We start from the raw sequence: 27,659 nt of genomic DNA, 5'->3' as shown, positions 1-27,659 counted from the left end.
TTGATTAGTCTCATTTAGCAAAAGCCAACCTTATCGATAAAATTACATAACAAACTATATATATATTCAGATAAAAAAGACGATCAGGAATAAAAACCAGTCTATAAAAAAATGTGTTTGGTTTGATCAGGAAGTTTATACTTACTATGTTAACAATAGTAGATAACAACTAGTTAGTATGTATACCATACATATTGACAAGGAAGTATCGATAACAGAAAAAAACAAACAATTGAAAAAATTTATTAAAACACGTTGTTTTATTGATCAAAAAGGTCATAAGGTTAAGAGAAATCGTGCTTATGAAATATCTGTAAAATTTCAGAATCACAAAATTAAGCTTTGAAAAACTTGTGATTCGAAATATTTCGGCTTTTTATTGGTAAAGATTTTCTACGAAAGAAAAAATCCAGTTGATAGAGATTTTTGTCCTCTGCTTGCTTGCAATAAATTGTAATTTATAACATGTCTAGGTTAGACTTATATTTTAACTGCATGTTACAAATTAGAGATAAACTTACACCTTATAACTTGAATTCGTATTGTTGTATACTTCAGTGAGAATGAAGTAACGATTTTTCTGTCGATAAGAAATATATATGATCTTATAAGTGTGTGTGTATATTCTAAAAAGCAATAAGGAAGGAAGAACAACAATTCAGGGCTTCGTAGAATAAAGTCTTGTCAGAAGGTTCTTATATTGGAGAAAGTTTTACATTGAAAGTAAGTAATTCAAATTATGAAGACAACACACGTTTTTCAATATTATACCGGTTTTTTGTTGAATTACTACAATCAAACTAGATTAATCAAGGAATATGAAATTAATTAATTTCAATTACATATTCCCCCAAAAAAGGGTACAAAACGCATCACAGCTTTAGTTTTAAAACTTGTTTGAACACAAAACAGAAATGATTGATTGGTGATTGCTTTATGCGGCATCATCCCAAAAACGCTATTTCGCGGCGAAAGACGAAAAGAAGTCGCATATTTTTTTACATTCAATTTGATGTTAGGTAGATGCATTGAAATGTATACTCGTTCTGAGTATTTAAGAAATAGCAGTCATAACTCGTATACAAATGGATGAAAAGGGGTCGAAGGTGAACGTCTCTAAGAATGCAATCTAACGACTCCAAAAATACAAACCATCTAGTTTACAACCGCCTTCAACAATATAGAATGTAGAATCAACTGGCAAAAAATACACTGAGATATAACATGAGAGACCACGACTGAAAATCCGGATTATTTGCAGACACATAAACATTTTGTGGACTTTTTTTCTTCCGATCTGAACGTGCCCGCTTCTCCAATCTCGATCAGTATACTAACAAATAATACAGAAAACGCAAAAACAAAACCTCAGTATTAGAATCTTAATTCTTGTTACAAAAGTGAAATCTTAATTCTTGTTACAAAAGTGAATTCTTAATTCTTGTTACAAAGGTGAGTTCAATAATAATGGTCGAATGGCCAAAAAAAGACTCCAAGCATATAAAAGAAAATAATAAACTGTATCGTATAAACATAATGTTCGTGGTACAAAGTAATTAAACATGTCCAATATGGCACTATCATGTCTTTTACTATTATATCGATGTCTGGATTTCATACAGCAAACTCGTAAACAATTGCAGATATAACATTGTAAAATTATCAGAACAAACCTGTACAGAATTTCAATGCAAAAACAAAGATAATTAAACAAAAGAAGTATTACAATAACCTTCATCAAGCAAAAATAAGATAAATGCTTAATCTCTCTACTAGGACAATAGTATAAAACAATAGACTTATCTACTAATTTAAATACATACAGTGTACAGAAGGAATCTCACACTTGAAAACCAAATGTGTCCCTCTTCTTGCCGACTTGTCCTTTATTCAGTATGAGTCGGTCTTCGTACAGGCAGTTCCTCTGAAAAAAAGAAAAGAAGTTATCAGTACTTTCCGGTATATCTGGATGTACTCTAACTATAAAATTCAAACTTTGGTGACTATGTTGAACGCATCTAACCCATCAAACTTGAAATAAAGGATATAACAGATAAGTCTGCCCCATATCTTGACTTGCATCTAGAAAAAAGTAAAATCACAAAAATACTGAACTCAGAGGAAATCCAATCGGAAAGTCCATAATCACATGGCAAAATCAAATGACAAAATACATCAAAACGAATGAAAATGAACTGTCATATTCCTGACTTGGTACAGGCATTTTCAAATGTAGAACAACATCTCTTTGGAAATTGGCATAACCTAGTATGACTTTGTTGTCTGAACATCCATGACATCATATCTGTGTTAAAAAAATGCTCTTGAATATGTTTTACTTGTAAGTTGTAGCTACAGTTCTGTTCTCTTTCAATCTTTGATTAATATATGTTACTACATTCGAATTTTTATACCTCGATGATAATAATTAAAATGCTACTTTACGTTATTTGGTAGGCGTCATGTTGATCAATCTTAGAAAATCATGTAGTGATTTATCAAATATTCTTTCGAAAAGCAATGGAGTACAGAAAACATTCTCAACCCTGTACATAAAAGTCTCGTCCGACAGTAAAACTTAAAGTTGCAAATTATCACAATATGGATGTGTTGGCTTTATAAAAACACACCCACGTCCGATCGGAGGAATTTAATAAGATGAATCGGTGGCTGGAAAGATTTCTCAAATCTTACAAAATTTTAAAACATTGACGATTTGAAAATGCATTACATAGCATGAAGGTTTTTTTGTCTCTAAAGTTAGAACCACCTTTTCAATTTGTTTCATATTCAAATCATGTTTGTAGTGCCCAATCCTCACATAACCTAGGACATCAGCGTAACAGCACAACATAAGACAAACTGTGAAAATCAATTGAAATGGAGAGTTGTCTCATTGGCACTCATATCTCATCTTTTTCTATCCAATTAATTCAACAGATCGGTACGAGGCACAAAAAGCTAACATAAAAACAATAGACACAAAGCACCGAAATAAGAGTACTTGTAGTTACTGAACACTAGTTAAAAGTCATTTACAGATAATAAATAAATCATAGGAGTTCTCTCATACTACAGTTGATATTCAATTTTGTACTGAATATAGAATTTTAATTTCAATAATTTAGGTTTATTCAACATAAATATATAATTAAGTTTTCCACATATATTTCCACATCAAATGGTCAATGCCAAGGGAGTACAGAAATGTGTTCATTCCTGTACTTCTACTGTCCGACAACAACGCCCTTGGAAATTTGGCGAGTATGTCCGATCGGAGGTAGGACATTAAGGTAGTATGGGAGTCTAAAATAAAAATGATAGAATTTGTTAATACTTTGCCAAAACGTATCTATTGATATATGTGAGAAAATATAATAACAATGATAGGTCACCGCGCATGTTCTCAAGCTACAGAATATACAAGAAAAAACCTCCATGTTGTGATTAGAAACTAAAACAAATTATAGAATTGTTAAATTCTTAAGGAAAAGATAGCTTTCAGACAATGCTTTGTGAATATCAAAAGAAAAGATAGGGTCGCCGTATGTTTTTTTCCGGCTAAAATACAAATTAGGAAAATTCCATGTAGAATCCTTCAGAAAATGCACTGTTTTAGAGTTACCTCCCCTTAAAATGGCAATTTAAAAACAAATATATACAAACAACCAAAAATAATCAACATTTGCAAAAATATATACAAACAACCAAAAATAATCAACATTTGCAAAAATATTTATATTTATAAGTTACATTCTTATAGATTGGTTCTTTTAAATAAAAATTCACATTAAATATCTGCATTCCTGCATCAAATTTTGCTAAATTGATAGAAAATCTGGACCTTTGGTTCTCTGTTTTTTACCATCCAAGATGGAGGAAGACACCCATACAACCTCAAAACATCTTTTAGAGTACATACAATCTAACTCTCTTTCATCTTGTAACAGTATGAAAACATTTGACTTTTCTACTTTTTCCACAAGTATTCCACATTCCAAACTAAAAGACAAATTAAAAGTTGGTATTACTTTGCTTCATAAAAAAGAATGGCCAACGTAGATACAAGTATCTTGTCTTAGGGAGGGATAAATCTTACTTTGTAAAGAATCACTCTGATTCAAACAAAAAAATCTCTGAAACTGATATTATCAAGATGCTTGATTTCTTGATTGACAACATATGTGTTACGTTCAACTGTCGGCATTCCAATGGGAACAAACTGTGCCCCTCTACTTGCCGATTTGTTTCTTTATTATTATGAGGCTGACTTCATGCAGGAACTTCTTAGGAAGAAAGATAAGAAGTTAGCAATATCCTTTAACTCTACTTTCCGCTTTATAGATGTTGTTCTTTAACTAAACAATTCAACATTTGGTGACTATGTGGAACATCTATCCCATCGAACTAGAGATAAAGGATACTACATATGCAGTTAAGTCGGCTTCATATCTTGACTTACATCTAGAAATTGACAATGAGGGTCGGTTGAAAACAAAACTTTACGACAATAGAGATGATTTCAGCTTTCCAATTGTGAACTTTCCATTTCTAAGTAGCAACATTCCAGCAGCACCTGCATACGGGGTATATATCTCCCAATTGATACGATATTCCCATGCTTGCATTTCCTATCATGATTTTCTTGATAGAGGGTTGCTGCTTACAAGAAAGCTATTAAAACAAGAGTTCCAAATGGTGAAGTTGAAATCATCTCTTCGTAAATTTTATGCACGCCATCACGAGTTGGTTGACCGTTATGGAATAACCGTTTCACAAATGATATCGGATATGTTCCTTACGTCGTAACTACAATCTCCTTCCCTCTCATGAATGTGACATACCGAATTAGACTACTTACCGGATTTGTAATCACATAAGCAACACGACGGGTGCCACATGTGGAGCAGGATCTGCTTACCCTTCCGGAGCACCTGAGATCACCCCTAGTTTTTGGTGGGGTTCGTGTTGTTTATTCTTTAGTTTTCTATGTTGTGTCATGTGTACTATTGTTTTTCTGTTTGTCTTTTTCATCTTTAGCCATGGCTTTGTCAGTTTGTTTTAAATTTATGAGTTTGACTATCCCTTTGGTATCTTTCGTCCCTCTTTTAAAAAAAGATGAATCATGCATGTAAGGCGAGAAGCACTCACTATGCACATTATATAACAGTTGCAAAACTATCTGAATGCTTGGAAGGTGGTCCGTTGCCAGGCAAACTTTTTGTACGTTCCCTTGTTTTCAGCGAAAGTCCAAACGTCCCTCTCTTACTGCAGGTTATTTCGGTGCCAGTAGAAGTTAAGTTAGCAATCACCAACTCAATTTTGGAGTGGTCAAATGATAGGCATATTGCACCATAATTGAAAAGTCAAAACAATATCGGTATACGCCTAAAAAAATAGGGATATGTGGTGACAAGACACAAATGAGCTAGGGTCACAGTTTGCAGTACAATGTAACCTGTGCAATTCGACACACTGGATAACCAGAACAAAGATGTTGGAATACTCAAGTGCCGGATTAGGCAGGTTACACAGAGAATTATTAATTTTTACAACAGAAAGCTAGCTTAACTTCATGTCAGACCCGTTTTATTTATCGTTATTTTTTTTGTGTAAATCTTAAAGTGTTATGTGGATTGAATAGGCCTGACTAAACAATATCCGAGACATATAAATTAATTGTATCATATGTCTTTGACAATGATATGCATGTATCGGCAAATTTGTCGAGATATTTTATTTTAATGGAAGTAGGAAATAAAGAGGAAATAGAAAGAAGCGTATGGGCCTTCTTTTACTTTAAGGGTACTTTATAGTTCCTTCATGGTTATGGTTAGGTTAGGAGATGTTTTCGGTTATGGTTAGGTTTTAGGATTAGAGCTAGTGTAAGGTTTATGTATAGGTTATGGTAATGATTGGGGTCGAGGATAGCCAAGTTTAGAATATGGGTTGGGACCTCTAAAGTAAAAGAAGGCCAAATAGTCTCCGGAGGAAATTGCTAGTTTTTTCTTCAATTAATACAATTTCTAGTTCCTAACGACCTCGTCTCCCCCCCCCCCCCCCCCCACCCCCACCCCCCAAAAAAAACCAACCCCCTTTTTTACCCGTACCTCCTAGTCAACATGATTCAACAACGTCCAAGGACAAAATTAGATTTACATTTAGATCTAGTAAGATCCATATGTGATTGATATGTATTTGAATATAGTAAGTCGGTTGTTTAGGGCTGATAAAAGTCTTTGTTTGAACTGACTAAGAATCGTGTGGTAATTTTTATTCTCTAATTCATTTTTAATGATATAGTTCTGTGGACAAATTAGTTTCATGTTATATTCACAACAAAAAAAATTAATAGAAGAATTTTACATGAGTAATTTACATAATTTTACCTGTAAAAGGTAAAAGAGAATTATCATACACAGTTGTATCCCCTGGGCGTTCCTTCTCCTTTTATCTCAACTAAAGATAAAATATCTACGTCGTCCATGTTAAATTATTTTTATTTCAACAACACTTAACAAACATATCATGGATTAATTTTTTGTCCCACTATCCTAACAAGGTATTTATGATTTTTTCGCTTAAAATGGATTTACAAAATTTCTTTTCTCTTTTACATATTCATGTTTTTCTTTGATTTTTCCTAAAGAAGAATGATATAATCGCTTAAGGATGGTTGAAATGTTAAATATTTTTATTGCTTTGTTATCTAATATATATCTACATAGATGTGTCATATTTGTCCAAACTTTGACCAAAACAAAGAAAAATGACCACATTATCTACCGCTATTATGTAATATTGAACATGACATGTACAAATAAATAATACAGGAACAATTAATTTATTACATTGCTGATAGCTATTGTAAAACTTTCTTACATAAAAAAGATATTAATATATTCGAGGTGTGCTCTTCGTAATTTTTTTAATTTTTTTTAAGCAAGTTTTCATAATATCTATACACAATGAGTAATTAAACTCATACATGTATGTTACGTAAAACAAATAGTTCAATATTTGAAGAAGATTATTTATTATTTTATTAGTAGTTGTAATCACTACATTTTATGATATCACATGTATAGTAACTTTAATATGTTAACTAGGCTTGTAGTTGTAACCTTTGAAATAGGGTTAGTCTAAATAATGTCTTAGTTTTATTACTGTTCACGAATCAGCTATGTAAATAGTCATAATACCTCTTACAACTCGTCACTCAATAGATACATGATATATCTGACCAGTAACAATATTCATGATTTTAGCATATTTCTATGCAGAAAGAAAACAAACAGTGGAAATTTTTCTCTCCCTCCATCTCCCTTTCTCTCTCTCTCTCTCATTTGTAATTAAGTAATTATAGTATGAAAAGTGAAAGATAAACAAAATGATGCATTATAGTGTCAATAAGACGGATATTCCTCCTGTTGTCCTGTTGACATTGTATCGGGTAGTCTTGTTAATATGTATGTGGCTGTGATACCTGCCACTGGACACAACTTTTGATTACATATCAGGTGAAGCGTGATGGCTATAGTGTTTCATTCTACTTGGAAGCATGCGATTTGGAAATGTTAGTCTGTCTGTCTTTTTACTATAATTGAATACCCTTACGTATTATAAATATTGATATACAATGCTATAATTTTGAAAATTCCTTTCAGAAGTAAATATGTGGCTGTTTTCTGGTCTTTGGTCGGGTTGTTGGCTCTTTGACACATCCCCCATTTCTATTCTCAATTATATTATACATTCCACTGTGAAATCATGGACCGTTTGTCCAATTTTATGAAATAAGATTTTTTTAGGTCATGTTAGTATGTTTTTTTTCTAGCCTCACCTTTGTTTACTACCGTTTGATAATAGCGACAGATCGTTTGTTTACACTCTTTTGTAATATAAAGTGAAATCGATAGCCCTTATCTAAATTCCCAAATATATAATTAAAAACTTCAAAATGCGTTTTATGCAAAATACAATTTCAAAGTGAATAATGAGATAAAGATGAGGAAATATACACAAAAAAGTTCGTAATATTAATATTTTTAAACGAAACAGAAGTAACTGACGTTTAAAATATGTATTTACCTATTGACAATTCTCGTTTAAACACCTGAGAGAAAAAGCATCAAAGAAAGTGTCGATACTAATTCCTGAATATCTTCCTATCTGCATTATATCAACACTCCCATTATACATGTTAGTGTTGTTAACAGCTATAACAGCTATGTATCATGCAAAATCTTTTATCATAACTCCTATTTTAACAAATCTGACTGTTGACCCTTTTTTGTGGATATTGCTTTTTGTCAAAAGTTATTCCTGAAATAAGAAAGTAGCACTAACCTTTCAAGCTTGTTTATAGTTTAAAAAGAAGACACAACTGAAACCTATGAAACCAAGGATTTGTATGGTTACAAACATAGATCTAGATTTTATTGTATACTCTCACGATAATAATACTTTCACGTCATCCTTCTAATATTGAAGTTTGTCACGAACTCTGACTAGTGTTGAGATCCTCGTAGTTTGTTTATTTATCCACTTGTTTATAATAGTTTTTCTTGTTTTTTTCAGTAAACACAACTTGTAAAGCATGGGGGCATGTAAGTCATGTTCTCGCGTCATCCTTGTACTTATTAACATATTGTTTTCAGTAAGTATGAATATGTACCAAATTTATCATTATCAAAGTACAGGTGTATCTATATCACATTTGGTCGTAAGATAGTTTAGTAATCTACAAACAGTTGTGGTGTATATATATACTTGCATGCTTGAACATCCACATGCGTTCGGCAAAAATATAAAAACATATAGAAAGTGTGAGAATCGACACACACAACTTTTAACTGTTTCATCCGACTTGTCTATATACTTCGGTTTTTGTGTGTATTTTTTAAAGGGAGGGATATAGTGTTTCAATTCTTGACAAATTTCCTATACGCAATCACGCTCTATAACTTTAAGAAACAAAAAACAAAGGCACAACCGTATTTGTTAACTGGAGTATAAGCATACAGAAGTTATCAAGAAAAGCATTAATGATTGTCTTTTGGTACTTGTGACTGAGGGTTTGCTTGCCCATTTAAAAATGTGATGTTGGTGACATATCTTTAGAAGATTTTGTTAAAGGATGACCATTTGTTTTTCAGTCAGGAGGAGGGGCAGGATTTTTTTTTTATGTGGAATACTTATATCCACCTGTTGCTAGGTGAACTTATTTATTTTCAACTTTTGTACTCAAATAGTCCCTGTATTTTTTTCAGCAGAAAAAAAATATTTTTTTATTGTGGATTTGGCACGGTTATTCGCTTTTTTCGTTTCTAACCAGGCCAAGATATTCATTTGCAAACACCATTCTGAAAATCAAATCACTAAATTGTATACGTCTCATTTCTAGATTTTACACAACTTGAAAGTGTTCCAAAATGATATTTTTTATCAAGTATTTTAATTTATATATTCAGCCACAATTTACATCTTAAATGTTTTTCCAAAGGGAAGAAATGTTATAAAGGAGAAAAAAAATAAAGGCCCTTAAAACCCTGTGTCGCTCACCTTGGTCTATGTACATATCAAACAATGGACACAGATGGTTTCATGACAAAATCATGTTTTGGTGATGGTGTTTGTAGATCTTACTTTACTGAATATTCTCACTACTTACAATTATCTTTATCTATAATGAACTAGGCCAATTAGTAACAGTCGAAAATATTTTGTAAAATTTTACAAAAATTTACAAAATTTATGAAAATTGTTAAAAAATGACTATAAAGGGCAATAACGCCTTAAGGGGTCAACTGACCATTTTGGTTATGTTCACTTATTTGTAGATCTTACTTTGCTGAAAACTATTGTTGTTTAAAGTATATCTCTATCTATAATGATATTCAAGATAATAACCAAAATGGGCAAAATTTCCTTCAAATTACCTATTCAGGGACAGCAACCCAACAACCAGTTGTCCGATTCATCTGAAAATTGCAAGGCAGATATATGTTAGTCTTAGATGCGTGATTTTTTTATTAGTTGTTAGTGGCTTTGAAGTAGCTGTCAGATAACTGCAAGTACTCTCAGATCTGTTCCTACTGTCTTTTTGTTGGCCGGATGTATTAGTACCCGGCCACGTCTACTTTCATTGTTGTCTACATCTGATGAGTCAAGTCTATTTCAACTGTTCTTTCTTATGATGTACTTTTATACCACTGTCACATGTTATGGGAGGGTTGGGATCCCGCTAACATGTTTAACACCGCTACATTATTTAAGTATGTGCCTGTCCCAAGTCAGGAGCCTGTAATTCAGTTGTTGTCGTTCATATCGGGGCCTTTTAAAGCTGACTATGCGTTATGGGCTTTGCTCATTGTTGAAGGCCGAGCGGTGACCTATAGTTGTTAATGTCTGTGTCATTTTTGTCTCTTGTGGAAAGTTGTCCCATTGGCAATCATACTATATCTTCTTTTTTATATTGATACACAAGTTAACCCCATGTCAAATTTTCTCTAAATGCTTTGGTTTCAGAGTTATAAGCCAAAATCTACATTTTACTCCTATGTTCTATTTTAAGCCATGGCGGCCATGACGATTCATTGGCCGGGGCACCGGACACATTTTTTAAACTTCATGTAGATACCCCAATGATGATTGTGGCCAAGTTTGGTTCAATTTGGGCTAGTTTTTTCAGAGGAGGAGATTTTTGTAAAAGTTAACGACGACGACGGACGATGGACGCCAAGTGATGAGAAAAGACCTTTGTGCTAGGTGAGCAAAAAATGAGATGTTAATATATTGCAACTTTAAAACAACCAGCTTACTGTTGGCGTTTGGTGGACTAACAGTACGTCAGAAGTGGTGTTTATCTACGCGTATACCTAATGAAATGAAACTCGTGTTAACTTTGATAAAATAAAAACCAGAATGTGAAGTGTACACAAATGTTCATATTTTCATTTTACAGTTGATTGGGATAGCTTTGTTGATTGTTGGAAGCGTAGTACGATGGGGAACAGATCTAATGAACCAGTATCTATCGGATGTGTATAAAGACTTTAGAGTAGCTATAGATGCTAATGATGACCTTAACTTTAACATAGCAGATCTGCTTGAGGATGTGACATTAAGTTTTATTGTAATTGGTGCTTTCTTCTTCATCATTGGTATTCTAGGATGTATAGGAGCATGTTGTACAGTCAGACCAATGCTTATACTGGTAATGTATACGATTAGCCTTACGTGTTTATTTTTATTCTTTTGATCTAGTATTCATATTCATGGATTTGTAATAGTGGTTGGTAACATAATCTGAAACACGTAAAACTTTTGACGTGTAGACTAATTTCTACAATATACACAGGACCCCTGGTTCAATAGCTTCCTTGCAAACAGCTAGACATAAATAAAAGGAAAATACGCGAATCCAGGAATATCGCATTTGCTCAGACATATATGGTAATTCCACGTGTAGTTTTGATGGAATATATTGTTACATAAGAATTGAAAGTTCACTGAAGGAAAAACGAATTCATCTCTTTTGTCGTGCACGAAGTTCAGATCTCAACCAAACCTTTCTGTCAACTTCAAAATATGAAGTAGACCTAACTGTGTGTATTTGTGTTGTCCTTGATTTCAAATTGTAAGGAATAGATGTTATAAAAATTGTTACCAATCTTTGAATTGATTCAATGAGAGTACATTATCTATATTGCGGAAAGGAAAATCAAACGATATTACTTGCTTTTCTTCATTCTTCACGAGAAGCGTGTGTATGAAGTCTGACACAAACAAAATAAAGAATCGATGCGGAGAAGGGCCAGCAATTGGTTTTACGTAGGAAAGCCTATATTATATGTATCTACTAAATCTTAAAAAAATGTTTCAATAAAACAAATCAAACATTTTTCTAATGTCCGATTCAAAAAACTTTAATTTGAATCAGTGAAATTAAACGAAGTCTGATTTGATTTGTGCTTTCCTAAAAAAATTATACTAGTAATCCCACAGTCTTAGTTAGCAATATGTTGTTATACCAAACACAGTTAAATTTGTTATGTTAATGAGTATAAAACTGCAGTTTTATCATAGATATAGGAAGATGTGGTGTGAGTGCCAATGAGACAACTCTCCATCCAAATAACAATTTAAAAATTAAACCATTATAGGTTAAAGTACGGCCTTCAACACGGAGCCTTGGCTCACACCGAACAACAAGCTATAAAGGGCCCCAAACTTACTAGTGTAAAACCATTCAAAATGGGAAAACCAACGATCTAATCTATATAAACAAAACGAGAAACGAGAAACACGTATATATTACATAAACAAACGACAACTACTGTACATCAGATTCCTGACTTAGGACAGGTGCAAACATGTGCAGCGGGATTAAACGTTTTAATGGGCCCAAACCATGTTTGTATTATAATTAATACATTTTTTATCTTTCAGTATGTTGTTATTTTGTCCATTTTGGTGTTAGCTGAAGTAGCATTTGTGGTTGTCCTGTTCGCTGCCCAAAGCAAGGTAATCAATATATACGGCAAAGAGTTTTAACTCGAATCCAATGAAAATAAATTATGACCAGCACTATACGAATTTCGACGACTACAATCCTACAATGTTATGACAACAAAATGATGCTTATCAACATTAGCATATCACTCGTGTGTGATTATCATAATGCTTCCTTTGAAAGGATAATACACACAGTTCATGTTATTGTTTGTTTTTATTTTATCTTATCTAGTTTTTTTCAGCTATTTTTATCCCTTTCATCAATGATCAGAGTGCATCGTTTTAAGATTTTTTTTAGCTATTATGTCTGTTTGTATTGTTCACATATCGTTGAGAATATAATGGATTTTCGGCGGCTATATCCACGGTGGGTATGGTTGTCCTGCGAGAGAACGTACTGTGCTGGTGATTTGGTCCTGACGGGTGCTGGTGGGTCCTGATTCTGTGCTGGGGGGTTTGTTTACATTGTATCAGAACGGCAATAAAACGACTGTTTTGTTGCTTAATTTTTCTCTGATGTGTCATAAGTACCATGCAAAGTATATTACAACAAAATTATATTGCAAAAGTCGTGCAAGTTCGTTAAACGGAATTGTCCTGACGCTGTGCTGGTGATAAGAAAAACGGTCCTGGTTCTGTGCTCCTATGTCCTGGTTCTGTGCTTTTATATTTTAGTTAAAAGTGGCATATATTCAAGATCATTGATGCTGTACTGTTATTGACTAATTAGCTGTTGTCTGCTTTCTTGAAATTGACATTGTTGTGAATCTGTTTACTGTTATTATGAGATAAAAAATACCCCTATTTTTTTAATTTTTTTTTATTAACTGTTATCTTGTTTATCATGTTTATTGGCCTGTTAATGGAACCCTTCTTGCCCCCTTTTAAGATAAGAAAATATGTTTACGATTTTCGGGATTACGATCATTTTGCACGATCACCAAACAAAATACGTTGTAATTTATACAATACTTATATAAAGTAGATGATTTGGTATGTTTGTTGTCAATGGACAAATTTCCATAAGAAACCAAAGGAAGTATGTGTTAACAACCATACGTCATCGTACGACCTTCTACAATAACCCATTAAATAAAAATGTAAAAGGTTTTGCATAAAAATGGAGAGCAAAAATATAGAACAAAGGACTTTCTAAGCGTTTGAATCATGTCTTTAGCAGCTTAAAATACATTTGTTTGTAACCAATTGAGTGCTGACTATAAGAATGACAATAGTATTTCGGGTTTGTTTGTTTGGTGGGGTTTTTTTTTGGGGGGGGGATAAGTTAGAGCGAGGTTACAGTGAAAGCTTGGAATAGTTTCCCGTAAGATTTTAAAGTTGTATTGTAAAAGAAAATGTCTCTTAAAGCTATTAAGAATCACTTGTAAGATTTTTCCAACATATTTTTTTTTTGTCTAAACGGTTATCAGGTATTCTTTTTTCGAAAGTTCGATGGAACATTAAAAAAAAATCTCTATTTTATGAAATGCAGGCTAGAATATGTCAGAGAATGAAGACGAGATAACATAGAGAACACTAACAGAACTAAGATTTCTTAACTTTTTCATTTCAAAATAAATATTTTTGATAAAGAATTACGGGGGGGAGTGAACAATGTGTCCTACTTATCTATATTTAAATATTTTTCATGAATAAAAATCAAATGTGCCTTGATTATTATTGAAAATGAGTAAATGGAAAAAATACCCAACTAAAATACACTTTTATTTTAATATTGGTAATATCCCTAAGTTTTTAAGTTTTGTGTGTCAATCACACGATCTCTGTAGTAATGACTCCATACTAAGATATTTCACTTTATATTGTGAATTCATAGAATTATTATATTAAAATATAGCCTTAATTTATATTTAAAAAAAAACTTAATCTAAAGCCAGATATATACCTTTGTACAGAGATTTTTGTTATGTTTAGCATGGGATCAACACAAGGGTTCATTACCGAGTAAAAAAAATCAAAATGTCTATCTACCTTCCACATTTCAGAAAAGCAATTTAAGATTTTGACCCTCACAGTTTCCATTCACCACAAATATTCTCGTTACAACGAATCATTTTAAATACAAAAATACCAGTTGAAGCCTTTTGTTTATCTATTAATATATGTATATGAAAGGTAGCAGGGTCACCAGGGTGAGGAGTCCATGTCATCTGAAATAAATGCTAAGCATAGATCTAGAAAGCGACAGACAATCATGACATTAAAAAAACTCTCTTCTTTTCGACTTTTTTCGAACAAATTGACACATAAAATGAATTATATAGTATTGTGGAATTTTTAACTCATTTTAGATACTATATATTGTTCTCTTATGGTTGGGGCCTGTTATCTATTTCTCGCATGAATAGATAATTCTCGTATCACACTGTCCGGAGTGTGATACGAAAAAGTGATACGAAAAATGCGTTAATTTGATTGGCCAACGAAACCTCCTGAAACGATATTGCGGCATTTTCATTGGCTATTCTTTAGGTCATTGTTGACAGTTAAAGGTCACAATGATGTACATTTCCTCCATTGCAACGGAGATAAGCGATTTCTTCAATAATATAGAAAATACGCACACTTTTCATCTTTTTATATATTCTTATTCAAATATTATTACATTCTGAAGCGTACAAAATGTTTAAAAAAGTCTTATGTTGAAGATTGACGACGAACAGGACATATGACGTCACAATGCAGTTATGTTCAAGCGACTGGGTCGACGTTTCGCGGATTTTTTTTATTAAGCACAAAAAGCATGTTTACCATAAGAGAAATAGGTTTCACAACTCGGGAGAATTAGATATCGTTTGATATCAACTCTCTTTATTTAATTTAAATAGTAATAACAAACTCGCCACAGGCTCGTTTATTATTATATTGAAATTAAATAACTCGAGTTGATATCAAGCGATATCTAATTCTCACTCGTTATGAAACCTATAATTATCTGATATTGGACGAAAGATGTTGCCCTTTTATGTTATTATGTAATACAAGTTAAGATCATTTGAAAACACATATCAAACAGCCAAATGGATGCTTAAGAGCTTAAATAGGAGTCATAGATCCTGTTGGCAACAATTATCTGCCCAATTTTATTGATTTTGTAACATTTGTTTCAAATATGACCAACTTCTTACCCAAAATCACCAGCACCGTATCAGGACCCACCAGCACAATGACAGGACCCACCAGCACAGTATCAGGACATGAATAATTTGAAAAAATGCTACATTTTAATAAATTTCAATGTTTTTTTCACAAAATTGTTTTGTCGTGTGGATGGCGGTATAGAAAGCGGACTCTATGAGCAGTTTTGTTTTATTTTTTCAGTTCGAGATTTTCTGAAAATGAGCATTTATGTGTTACGCTTACTGAAACAGTTTAGAGGCTCAATTTTTAAATGGTTTATATATGAACCCATAAGAAACGAAATTGAAAAATCTCAACTGTTTTCTTCCATTTTTTATGAGTGAAAACGTCCAAAATCATCATTTTCGTCTTTGTTTACATTTTTTCATTGATCACCAGCACCCGTCAGGACCGAATCACCAGCACAGTACGTTCTCTCGCAGGACAACCATACCCACCGTGATATCATACACGCGAGAGGTTCGGCTAGCTAAAACAACCAGGTTTACATCACCATTTTCTATATGTATGAGAAAAGTCAGGAATATGACAGTTTTTGACCATTCATTTAATGTGTTCCAGATCTTTTAATTTGTCATTTGATTAGCGACTTTCTGTCAGTTTTGAATTTCCTAGGAGTTCAGTATGTTTGTGGTTTTACTTTTTATAAAAACTTAGATAACCATGAAAAAACGAAGATGTTAAGTATACGTCAAAGAGATAGCAATATAACGACAAACATATCAAATATTCATACAAAAGGCGGCAATTGACACATGTCTATGAACATGCCAAGCCCTAAATCGTCCCTATTGGGTAACGTTGTGAACAAACTAAATTATTAATAGAAACACACACAGAACTGGCAACTGCCACCAACAAACAAACTTCTTCAAAGAACAAACATTGTAATAATAATAAAAGTCTTTTTTTCAGAAGCAATACAGCTTATAGAATTTACATATACAAATATAATAATAGCACCAGTGAATACTTACATATAAAAAGAAGATGTGGTATGATTGTCAATGAGACAACTATCCACAAAAGACCAAAATGACAGACATTAACAACTATAGGTCACCGTGCGGCATTCAACAATGAGCAAAGCCCATGCCGCATAGTCAGCTATAAAAGCCCCAATAAGACAATGTTAAACAATTCAAACGAAAAAACTAACGGCCTTATTTATGTAAAAAAATGAACGAAAAAAACAAATATGTAACACATAAACAAACGATAACCACTGAATTACAGGCTCCTGACTTGGGACAGGCACATTCATAAATAATGTGTCGGGGTTAAACATCACGGTTAGCGGGATCCCAACCCTCCCCCTAACCTGGGACAGTGGTATAACAGTACAACATAAGAACGAACTATAAAAATCAGTTGAAAAAGGCTTAACTCATCAGATGGACAAACATACAAGTGGAAGTGGACATGTTTTATAATTACAAACATTTTGTATCAATGGCGGAGAATGACAACAAATAATATAAATAATGAAATATAAGTATAATATTATAAATTACGAATCTTATCAGCTAAATAAAGGTATTTATCTAGATTGTTAAGCTCTTTAATGTTTAACATGATGGTTTTTTTTCCAATAAAATGGTTTTATATTTGTTTTCCTTAAATCAGAATATTTCTCACATACTAAAATATAATGGTATTCATCTTCAATCATGTTTTTATCACACATATTACGTAAGAAATGGCAAAAGACAACCAGGTTCAATGTGTGGAAATTACTGAAAGCAGAATTTAAACAGTACTGTAAAAACAGCACTGTAACAAAGATTGAAAAAAGATAAATTGGGAAAGGCATTACTCGACTGCTAGTTTGCTTTCTAATATCAGATAAATATGCTAAGAAGATAAAAATCATCTCAAATGAAACGTAAGAATAACGTCTAAAAATCAATACATAACTTTCAATTTTATTTAATATAATAGCATCGTTTGTCAAAATCTTGGTTACTATTTCTGTTTATTTGAATCAGCCACTCAAATTATTTCAATGTTTGTTTGTAGTTTGACGAATGGTTGAAGAAACCTTTCCAATCGACTTTAGAAGATTACAAAGGTATTGATGGTACAGATGCTGTTACTTTAGGACTTAATTTCATCATGACACAGGTTTGTTTAAAATGTGTAAAGTCAAAATTTACATTTTCATCGGTAGGATTATATTGTTATGATAAGTATCATTTATCATTTATTTAAAAAAAAATATGTTAAGTTAATTTCAGATACATGTAAGAGACATGAGTAGATTAAAGAAATGCCTGTTGGAATGATTATGTTTGGACAAAATTCTTGTTTATGGAGTCTACTTAAAGTTAATATACCAGCGTGGCTTTTTTTCAAATGTGGACGACGTGCAATAAGTCAATAATGATGCTACTGCTTAGAAACGGAAAGTTGACAATGTGAAAAAATGAAATAGATCCTAGTTTGAAGACGTCCATCTATGTCAAACTAGAAAGAATTTCAAAGATAAAGATTTTGGAGAATAAAATTTGTATCAGTCAACTTATACAACTTCTATAAGTTTATCTTAATGTTAAGAACTAAATAGCACGTTCAACGGACATCAAGACAAACTACAATCTAATAGCATTAAGCTTCATACATTGTAGCACAGATCATTCCAGAACAAATTACTTACCTTTTATTTCTTATAATTTTAGTACGACTGTTGTGGTGTGGAAGGTTATGGAGACTTTAATACATCAGAGAAGTGGGAAAGACAGTTTAATAGCTCTGATGGAAATACTTACAACAAGTCTATACCGGCTGTGTGTTGTAAAGATGTAAATAATACGGACTGTTGGCAGTACCCAAACAGAAATAATTCTTATATGGATACGGTTTGTATTTATTTTAAGTATTACATGGATACGGTGTGTATACCTTTATGTTTATAGCATACCAACTATAGATATGTTTTTCTTCTAAACATGATATATTCTGTTTATCTTTTGACCATGGTATTTTTTTTTTGTCATGTTATTTTCTGTTTTTCCATTGACTATGGTATTTTCCGTTTTTCTTTTGACCATAGTATTATTCTGTTCACCATTTGACTATGATAAATTCTGTTTTCCATTGATCACGGTACTTTCTGTTTATCTTTTGATCTTGGTACTATCTGTTTATCTTTTGATCTTGGTATTATCCGTTTTCTTTTTACCATGGTACTTTCTGTTTTTCCTTTAAACATGGTACTATCTGTTTATCTTTTGATCTTGGTATTATCTGTTTTCTTTTTACCATGGTACTTTCTGTTTTTCCTTTGAACATGGTACTATCTGTTTATCTTTTGATCTTGGTATTATCTGTTTTCTTTTTACCATGGTACTTTCTGTTTTTCCTTTGAACATGGTACTATCTGTTTATCTTTTGATCTTGGTATTATCTGTTTTCTTTTTACCATGGTACTTTCTGTTTTTCCTTTGAACATGGTACTATCTGTTTATCTTTTGATCTTGGTATTATCTGTTCTTCTTCGATTTGTTCTCGATTGCACCATGTGCGTCGTCTCTCGTTTCTTTGTATTTAAATTATTAACTGGCTAATTGGAAAGGCTAGTTAAATTTAAGAAAGGCTACTTAACTGATTAATGTTAACCCTTCAACAACCATGCACTGATGTCATGAAAGTGAAGTACAGTTTCAGACAGGAGTAATTTTTTTTTATGGCTTGTTATTAAAAAATAGTTCCGGACACTTTTTGTTATCGTACGTTTATCTTTAGTATTTTCTAGTAATCTTGTATTTGGTTTTATCTTATCGATTTCGACAACTCGTGGTGTTCTTCTCTGCTAAGTATCTTCCTATCTCAGTATGTCAACTTAAATTTAAATAGTTCAAATATTATATAATTATAATATGAGACAAGGAAAATTTACCCTTAATATTAACTTAAACAATAAAACGGTAAATGAAAGACATTTCAGAGGGAAAGAAAGATGGTAATTAATGGTATCATTATAAAATATAATATGTCCCCTTGTTCAATGCAAACGAGTATTTAAAAGATCATTTAAGGGTTAGAGATGAAACTCAAATAGAATATAAAATTAAATTGCAAGATTAACAAATGCAAAACAGAAATAACCAGATTTATTAGTGTCCACTTCATGAATTTTTGAAGTATTTGGGTTTTATATATCAGGAATATATTACCTGGCCTGTATTTGGAAAAATGTTTAGGACTATATGGTCCTCAATGCTCTTCACACCCTTACTTTATTTGGCCTTTAAAACTTGTTAGATTCGAGCGTCACTGATGAGTCTTTTAAAGACGAAACGCACATCTGGACCAAATTCAAAATTTCAATCCTATATATATTATCTATATGATGAGTTTATTTATCACAATTCTATGTAAGTTATTGTAAAAACAAAACTGTCACAGAGGAAAAGTAATTAAATAAATAAAGTTTTTGAAATCCATTCTTTTGTTCAAGATAAAGGCGATACATCCGACCATGTAAATAAACTCATCATAGATAACAGGACTAAATTTAGTATATACGCCAGACGCGTGTTTCGTCTACAAAAGACTCTGACTCATCAGTGACGCTCGAATCCAATAAAGATAAAAAGAACAAATAAAGTACGAAGTTGAAGAGCATTGAGCACCAGTGTCTAAATTTATGATGTAACAACAACAAGAATGGCGAAAATATGAAATAAAATATATGGATTCTAAATAAAAAATAGTAGAAAATATTGATATAAAAAATCCACACATGCATGCAAGTCTTAATCAGCTTATCAATATTAGTCCATATTTTTTATCCATTTGAAACTGAAGTGTAAGGTTTGTTTCATCGATGACATTGGTTTAGTTTTCTATAAATATTCTATATTTTTGCTAATATTATGGATCTATTTATATTTTGCAGGGCTGTTATGATGCTATTAAGGACTGGTTACATGACAACATGGAACCACTTATAGGTACCAGTGCTGGAGTACTAGTCATTGAGGTAAGCTAACATATATTTTATCATGAACAAAAGTAAAATCATAAAAATATCGAATTCCGAGGAAAATTCAAAACAGAAAGTCCCTAATCAAATGGCAAAATCAAAATCTCTATCACATCAAACGAATGGATAAAAACTGTCATATTCTTGACAAGACAACATATCGTTTGTCCAACACGAAAAAACTATATGACTCTTATAAACGTGTAAGAATTTAGACAGGCTAAATAATAATGAGTGGATGTGCATGAATAAACAAGGAATTGTTGATACTTTTTAAACAAACGATCCAGATTATTTTAAATTCATAAATGAGTGTTTCCATAGCTATTGTCCATGCAGTTGGTCAACATTTCACTTCTCAATATTTAAATGTAATATTTGGTTCGGTTGTTTGAACATAAAGGTTAATAGACATGTCAATATACTTGTCATTTATTCAATTCTTTCTAATATAGTCATGTTTTGTGTGAGTATTTGAATAGTTATGTAGTTGTTTGTATATTCTATTTATAGATAATACTTGTTATATTTGCTTGTGTGGCTTGTTCTAAAGAAAGAAGTAACAAAGAAGACTATGAAAATGACAGCTACGGTAAACCGGTGATGGACGATCGGTCTTATGATGCCATTAGAGCATACGAGAATCAGGGATACAGGGGACCACATCATAACAGACAACCATATAATGGATATGAGGATAGAGGTTCATATGATAGAAGAGGACAAAGAGACAATCGATCGTACCAAAATGATGTTCCGAGTCGACGCCGAGATAAACATTATTAGAGTGTGGGAATTATGTCTAATACTTGTCAAGGTCTATTGCAAAACTACTTACAGTAAAAGTGCAACAGATCTGTAAACTTTGTCTTGCAATTTAACAAGTATAACATTTTCAGTACTATGAAATCCAAGTCCAATGGCCATAATGATAACAAACCAGGACAAATGTCTGGCGCAGTTTAGGAAATAGTTGATATGTATTCGTTTACAAAAAAACGTACTGTTTTAAGTCATTAAAATCCATTTGTATCATCATAATGAAAACTGTTTTTCCAATTTCGCTAGTGAAGCAATGTTTGAAAGAAATCTCTAGCACTGTGATATAATAATAATACATGTGATTATATTCATATTAAAATCACTTATTCTTCTACAAAAGAAATTGAAAGACTATTCATGAACTTGTTTATTAGCTTAATGAATAATATTACCGCAAAAAATTGAATGCGAATATCACCTTTGAAGGCATCTATGTCCCCTTTCAAGTTATGATTTGTTAACACACATATTGTATACTAGTATACGTTTGGCTAAGGTACTCTGAAGGAAAGAGTTTGTATGACAGCAACTAAACATGCTTTTTGTATCTATCAAAGTCGTTTGAAATGATTATACTATGAATTTTGTAAATCAGTTTTAAACAGTAGGTTATAAGAGAGGATGTATTTTAGGGGATTATCTTGGCTTTGTAAATTAACTGGGGGATGTATAATAATCACAAACTATCATTCAAATCGAAGAGCTTCCATAAAAGGAAATGTTTTCCAAGCAGGTTGACACAATTTGCCTGATGCATCATTGAAGTCATGTCATAAGAGAAGGATTTTTTGTCAGATTTAAAGAAAAAATAAGTTTATTTCAGAAATATATTTTCTACATAATATAGATTTGCCAAAAAAATATTATTAGCAAGTTAATAATAAAATAAAAAAAAATTAGACATGGTATGAAAATCATGCAGTTTTCTCCCTATTCTCTTTGGTAAATTGATTTGATTTTTGTAGAAAAATAAAGGTCAGCTTTTCTGTGAATACTTGAATTGAGAAAGTACATGTATGAATTTCAGACTTATATATTTACAACAGTTCAGTTCAGTTCAGTTTCTTGTATATTCCTCCATTAAATGTGGAGCACTACCCAAAGGGTATAGTTTGAGCAACTGTTTACACCTTAAAACATAGGGAAACAATTAATTATATTATATACAGATGACTGAATTTGGTTATAATGATCACTAAATAATAGATATCATAATTAATTCATAGGATTGTCATCATAAACAATAAAGAGTAATAATTGGAACTTTGGTAGTTGTAAAAAATATCATACAATTGCGTTGTAGCTGACATGAACAGTGACAAGAGGAATATGACTGTTTTTTCTTTATCCTTTCAAACTGTATTATCACATCGGGATATGTCGATCATATAACGCAGAGGGGTCCAAATAAACAGAAAAGTGTGTAACAGTTGGTTTGTTAATCACGGTCCGAATCCCACGGAGGAATTATGTTCCTTGGGATTCACAGATTTTACCTATACCCTCCGTTACCATCTTTTCATAAATTGACCCTCGTTATTCTGACCCTTCCGCGGATTTCTGATCGAGGTACCCGGTGCATCATTGTCTTATTGCATATTTTTCTCTGTGTTAGTGTGAATGTAAATGTTAATAAGCAGAAAAGTCATTGTATTGTTTTGTTTTTTTCTTCAATTAAATGAAGGGAACTATAAATAAAAACACAAATTAAATGATGTACTTTTACTTCGAATGATATCATCAAAAACATCCCTGAAAACCGTGAAAACAATAAAACCAGTATACTACTAGATATTCTTATGTACAACTTTTTATGATATAGCCGGAGATGAACCTGAGTATAAGTTAAAGATGCCGTCAAAATTGGCAGTTTGCGATTGATAGCTTTTACGGTGGTGTTATACTATATATACAATAGTTTATAGTAAAGGAAAGACAACCCAATTGTCAAAAAATGTCAATCAATGCCAAGTGGCTGGCCTTTTTTCTATGATATCAAATAATACTGTTTTGTATGAATATTATCACTAACTTAGACTTTATGACTCAATGCAGCAGAATATACAATATTGCATATTGGTTGTTATTTTACGTCCAGTGGCAAATATCAAAAGCATATAAACATATCAGGAGAACATGAAAATATTTAATGTAATATGGACCTAGACAAGTGAAGCAAGATGTCCACGGCAAGACATGTCACTCTAACAGGACACAATATTCTGATTCCGAGCTGACAAGTCTTTTAACTTTTAGTTCTAAATGCCATGGATTTGTTTTAGGTTACATTTTAAAGTGTGAGGTATTTTAAATATTTGTGCTAGACTAGTGTAGCGTTGTCGTATTTACAAGTATGGATTTGTGTTTGTCGATGTGTTATTTTGGTAGCGTAAATTACGTAAAATCCATACTTAAATGGCACAAAGAAAACTCGTGACAAACCACAACACAAAGTTTCAATTCAAATCACTATGTAATCTGTTAAATGTATATCAGTTTGACATAATAAAACAGTTGAACAATAATCCTAATTCACTAACACAATATTACTCTCAAGTCTTCTAACTATCAATCTCAATTCTATATTCAGTCACTATTCTCTTTCTGATATCTCTTACATCCCCTTATATACATAATTACAGGCGGTACTCCGACGGTTCCAAAGATGGGGTAACGGGCGGTACCTCAACGGTTCTAAAGTTTGGCTACCAGGTGGTACCCTGACAGTTTCAAAGATGGGGTTACCGGACGGTACCCCGACGGTTCCAAAGATGGGATACCGGGTGGTGAATTTAAATAATATAGATACCGTTCAAATACATAAAATACCGGGCGGTGCCCTGATTTGTAGAAATGTAATTTAACCCAAATGTATTTAAAAGAAAGACATCTTAAATATAAAATAAATATACCGTCAAACTTAAATCGCTACACTAGTTTATTAAGTCAATTTCACTTGTTTTAGTGTTGTTAAAACATTTGGTTACTCCGATTTATTTTTGTTTATGAAAGAATTTCTTTTCATTTTGAAAGGACAAATTTCTTGCTTTCCTTAAGAAAAGCGATGAAAAAAGACATGTAGCCTGTAATACATTGGTTAATTTTCGTTGTGGGTTGATGTCAGTCATATATGTTTTGTGTTATAGTTTCAACCATAAATTGGGTAGTTTGGTGTATCTTCTAAATTGTTTTGATGCATATGTTGACATACTGATGCCATTTAAAGCTTAACCACACAGTATGGGACTTGTTTGATTGTGAAGGGCCTTCAGTTGCTAAATCCCTATGGTTTGGTTCTGAGTGTATATAGTCTTATTTGCAAGTATACCGCATCCTCTTATTTATGTATTCGTCCTATGTCAATAAATAAGATAAGCAGATACAAAAAAAATCAAATTTTCAATACTATAGTTCTTCTACTTAACATCGTATTTTCGTTTCATTGACAACTTTGACATAAGTCAGAACAGGAATTTTAATACTTTCATTTAAAAATAATGGAACCAGGTGCGGATTTAGGAGAAACCGACAAGAGGGAACAGCGCTCCTTATTGCGTGTCATATATGGTTAATGCATATATATAGACTTTTGTCCCACTCCTAACTTTGCTCAGTTTATAGAAGTCCCCCTTTTCTAAATCCTTATCTGACTCTTGGAACAAATTCCATGGTCATATCGCTCGATACTTCTTCGTAAGTTCGGATGGACTCATGTCTACCTATGTGTACCGTAAGCCCGATGATAAACACCAATATGTCTCTCCCCGTAGTTTTACTTATCCAACGTATTACCCAAGAACCGTTGCTTTCAGTCAGATATATTTCACCTCAGATATTGGATGGAAATAAAAATACCCATGAACTTTCAAAAGCTTCCTGCAAGTCACCCGTACTGGATTTTCTTAAACACAAAAGTCGCAAGAGTCGATCTGTCTATTTAACAACTATGATATTTTACCAAGCCCTTTCAAAAGTTGTAAGAATAATAAGAAATCTGACTTATAAACACAGGCTTCCAACACCCAACTTATATACCTACATCGGCAAGGTAAATTCCAAGAAAACGAACAAGGCCTATCTCTTACAATGTAAATAAGGCCGTTAGTTTTCTGGTTTGTATTGTTTTACATTATCATTTCGGGGCCTTTTTAGCTGACTATGCGGTATGGGCTTTGCTCATTGTTGAAGGCCGTACGGTGACCTATAGTTGTTAATGTTTGTGTCATTTGGTCTCTTGTGAAGAGTTGTCTCATTGGCAATCGCATACAACATATTCTCTTTTTATAAGCTGTAGGTGTGCTGGTCATTCTAACAATGTCAAACTGTGGGATTGGCCTTCGTTGTGACTTTTATATATGTTGTCTTTTCATATTAATTAATTATGTCACTTACAAAATAAAAAAATCGGTATACTAGTATCAAATTTAGATTTGATAGTTACAAATTGTCAACGGATTTGGCTTTGTGTACTTTGTAAACACATTTTGCACGTTGCCTTCTTTTCTAGGAAATAAATAATAATGACCATATTAAGTTTCTATGGTGCTTTTGTAAATGTTTTAAAGTAAATTTTCTGCCTTGGAATACCATAGAATATATAGAATAGAATAGAATATTTTTATTTCCCAAATTACAGGGCCCATAAGGGCATAAAATCAGATACAATTGATTAACATAATTGGTAACAACATATCAACTGCAATATGATCAAATGAATAACAAATCATATACCGCTTAATAACATATCAACAGCAATATGTACCGGAAATAATAGTTCAACAGCAATATGTACAAATGCATAACATATCAACATTAATATGTCCCGAGAAATAATATATCAACTTCAATATGTACCAATGCATGACATATCAACAGCAATATGTACCGGAAATAATATTTCAACAGCAATATGTACAAATGCATAACATATCAACATTAATATGTCCCGAGAAATAATATATCAACTTCAATATGTACCAATGCATGACATATCAACAGCAATTTGTACCAATGCATAATATATCAACTGCATTATTTAATAATGCATAACATAACATAACATAACATAACATACCATATCTACAGCAATATGTACCAATGCATACCATATCTACAGCAATATGTACCAATGCATACCATATCTACAGCAATATGTACCAATGCATACCATATCTACAGCAATATGCATCCGCAATGCATACCATATATACAGCAGTATTTACCCGCAATGCATACCATATCTACAGCAATATGTACCAATGCATACCATATCTACAGCAATATGTACCAATGCATACCATATCTACAGCAATATGTACCAATGCATACCATATCTATAGCAATATGTAACAATGAATAACATATCTACAGCAATATGTACCAATGCATACCATATCTACAGCAATATGTACCAATGCATACCATATCTACAGCAATATGTACCAATGCACACCATATCTACAGCAATATGTACCCGCAATGCATACCATATCTACAGCAATATGTACCAATGCATACCATATCTACAGCAATATGTACCAATGCATACCATATCTACAGCAATATGTACCCGCAAAGCATACCATATCTACAGCAATATGTACCCGCAATGCATACCATATCTACAGCAATATGTACCAATGCATACCATATCTACAGCAATATGTACCCGCAATGCATACCATATCTACAGCAATATGTACCCGCAATGCATACCATATCTACAGCAATATGTACCAATGCATACCATATCTACAGCAATATGTACCAATGCATACCATATCTACAGCAATATGTACCAATGCATACCATATCTACAGCAATATGTACCAATGCATACCATATCTACAGCAATATGTAACAATGCATACTATATCTACAGCAATATGTACCAATGCATACCATATCAACAGCAATATGTACCAATGCATACCATATCTACAGCAATATGTACGCGATGAGTAATATATCAACAGCTATAAAATATATTTACAGCAATATGTACCGTTGAATAACATATAAACAGCAAAAAATGTTCCGCTAGACATCAAAGCAACAGCAAGATGTTCATGAAAACTTTTCAATATTCAAATTCGAACAGGTATATGTTAAAGCATGCTGATCTAAACCATAAATGTATGTGAGAGCACAAAATTGGTCATACCGCTAA

General features: G+C 32.4%; 1 protein-coding gene across 2 annotated transcripts; it reads left to right on the top strand.

Moving 5' to 3' along the window:
• Positions 1–581: 581 nt before the first annotated feature.
• Positions 582–23,202, top strand: LOC134722164 (tetraspanin-9-like). 2 transcript variants are annotated; one of them, XM_063585731.1, is made up of 8 exons: positions 582–723; positions 8,581–8,659; positions 10,967–11,218; positions 12,454–12,528; positions 17,701–17,805; positions 18,360–18,539; positions 20,582–20,665; positions 21,182–23,202. In XM_063585731.1, the coding sequence occupies exons 2-8, from the start codon at positions 8,600–8,602 to the stop codon at positions 21,452–21,454; spliced, it is 1,029 nt and encodes a 342-aa protein (XP_063441801.1). In that variant the 5' UTR covers positions 582–723; positions 8,581–8,599; the 3' UTR covers positions 21,455–23,202. The 2 variants fall into 2 exon arrangements, with proteins under 2 accessions (XP_063441801.1, XP_063441800.1); XM_063585730.1 differs by lacking the exon at positions 582–723 and adding an exon at positions 6,401–6,562.
• Positions 23,203–27,659: the final 4,457 nt, after the last annotated feature.

The sequence above is a fragment of the Mytilus trossulus genome, chromosome 6 (genome assembly GCF_036588685.1).
Source record: "Mytilus trossulus isolate FHL-02 chromosome 6, PNRI_Mtr1.1.1.hap1, whole genome shotgun sequence".
NCBI classification, from domain to species: domain Eukaryota; kingdom Metazoa; phylum Mollusca; class Bivalvia; order Mytilida; family Mytilidae; genus Mytilus; species Mytilus trossulus.
The sequence above is the reverse complement of the archived record's forward strand: the minus strand, read 5'-3'. Positions and strand labels throughout refer to the sequence as shown.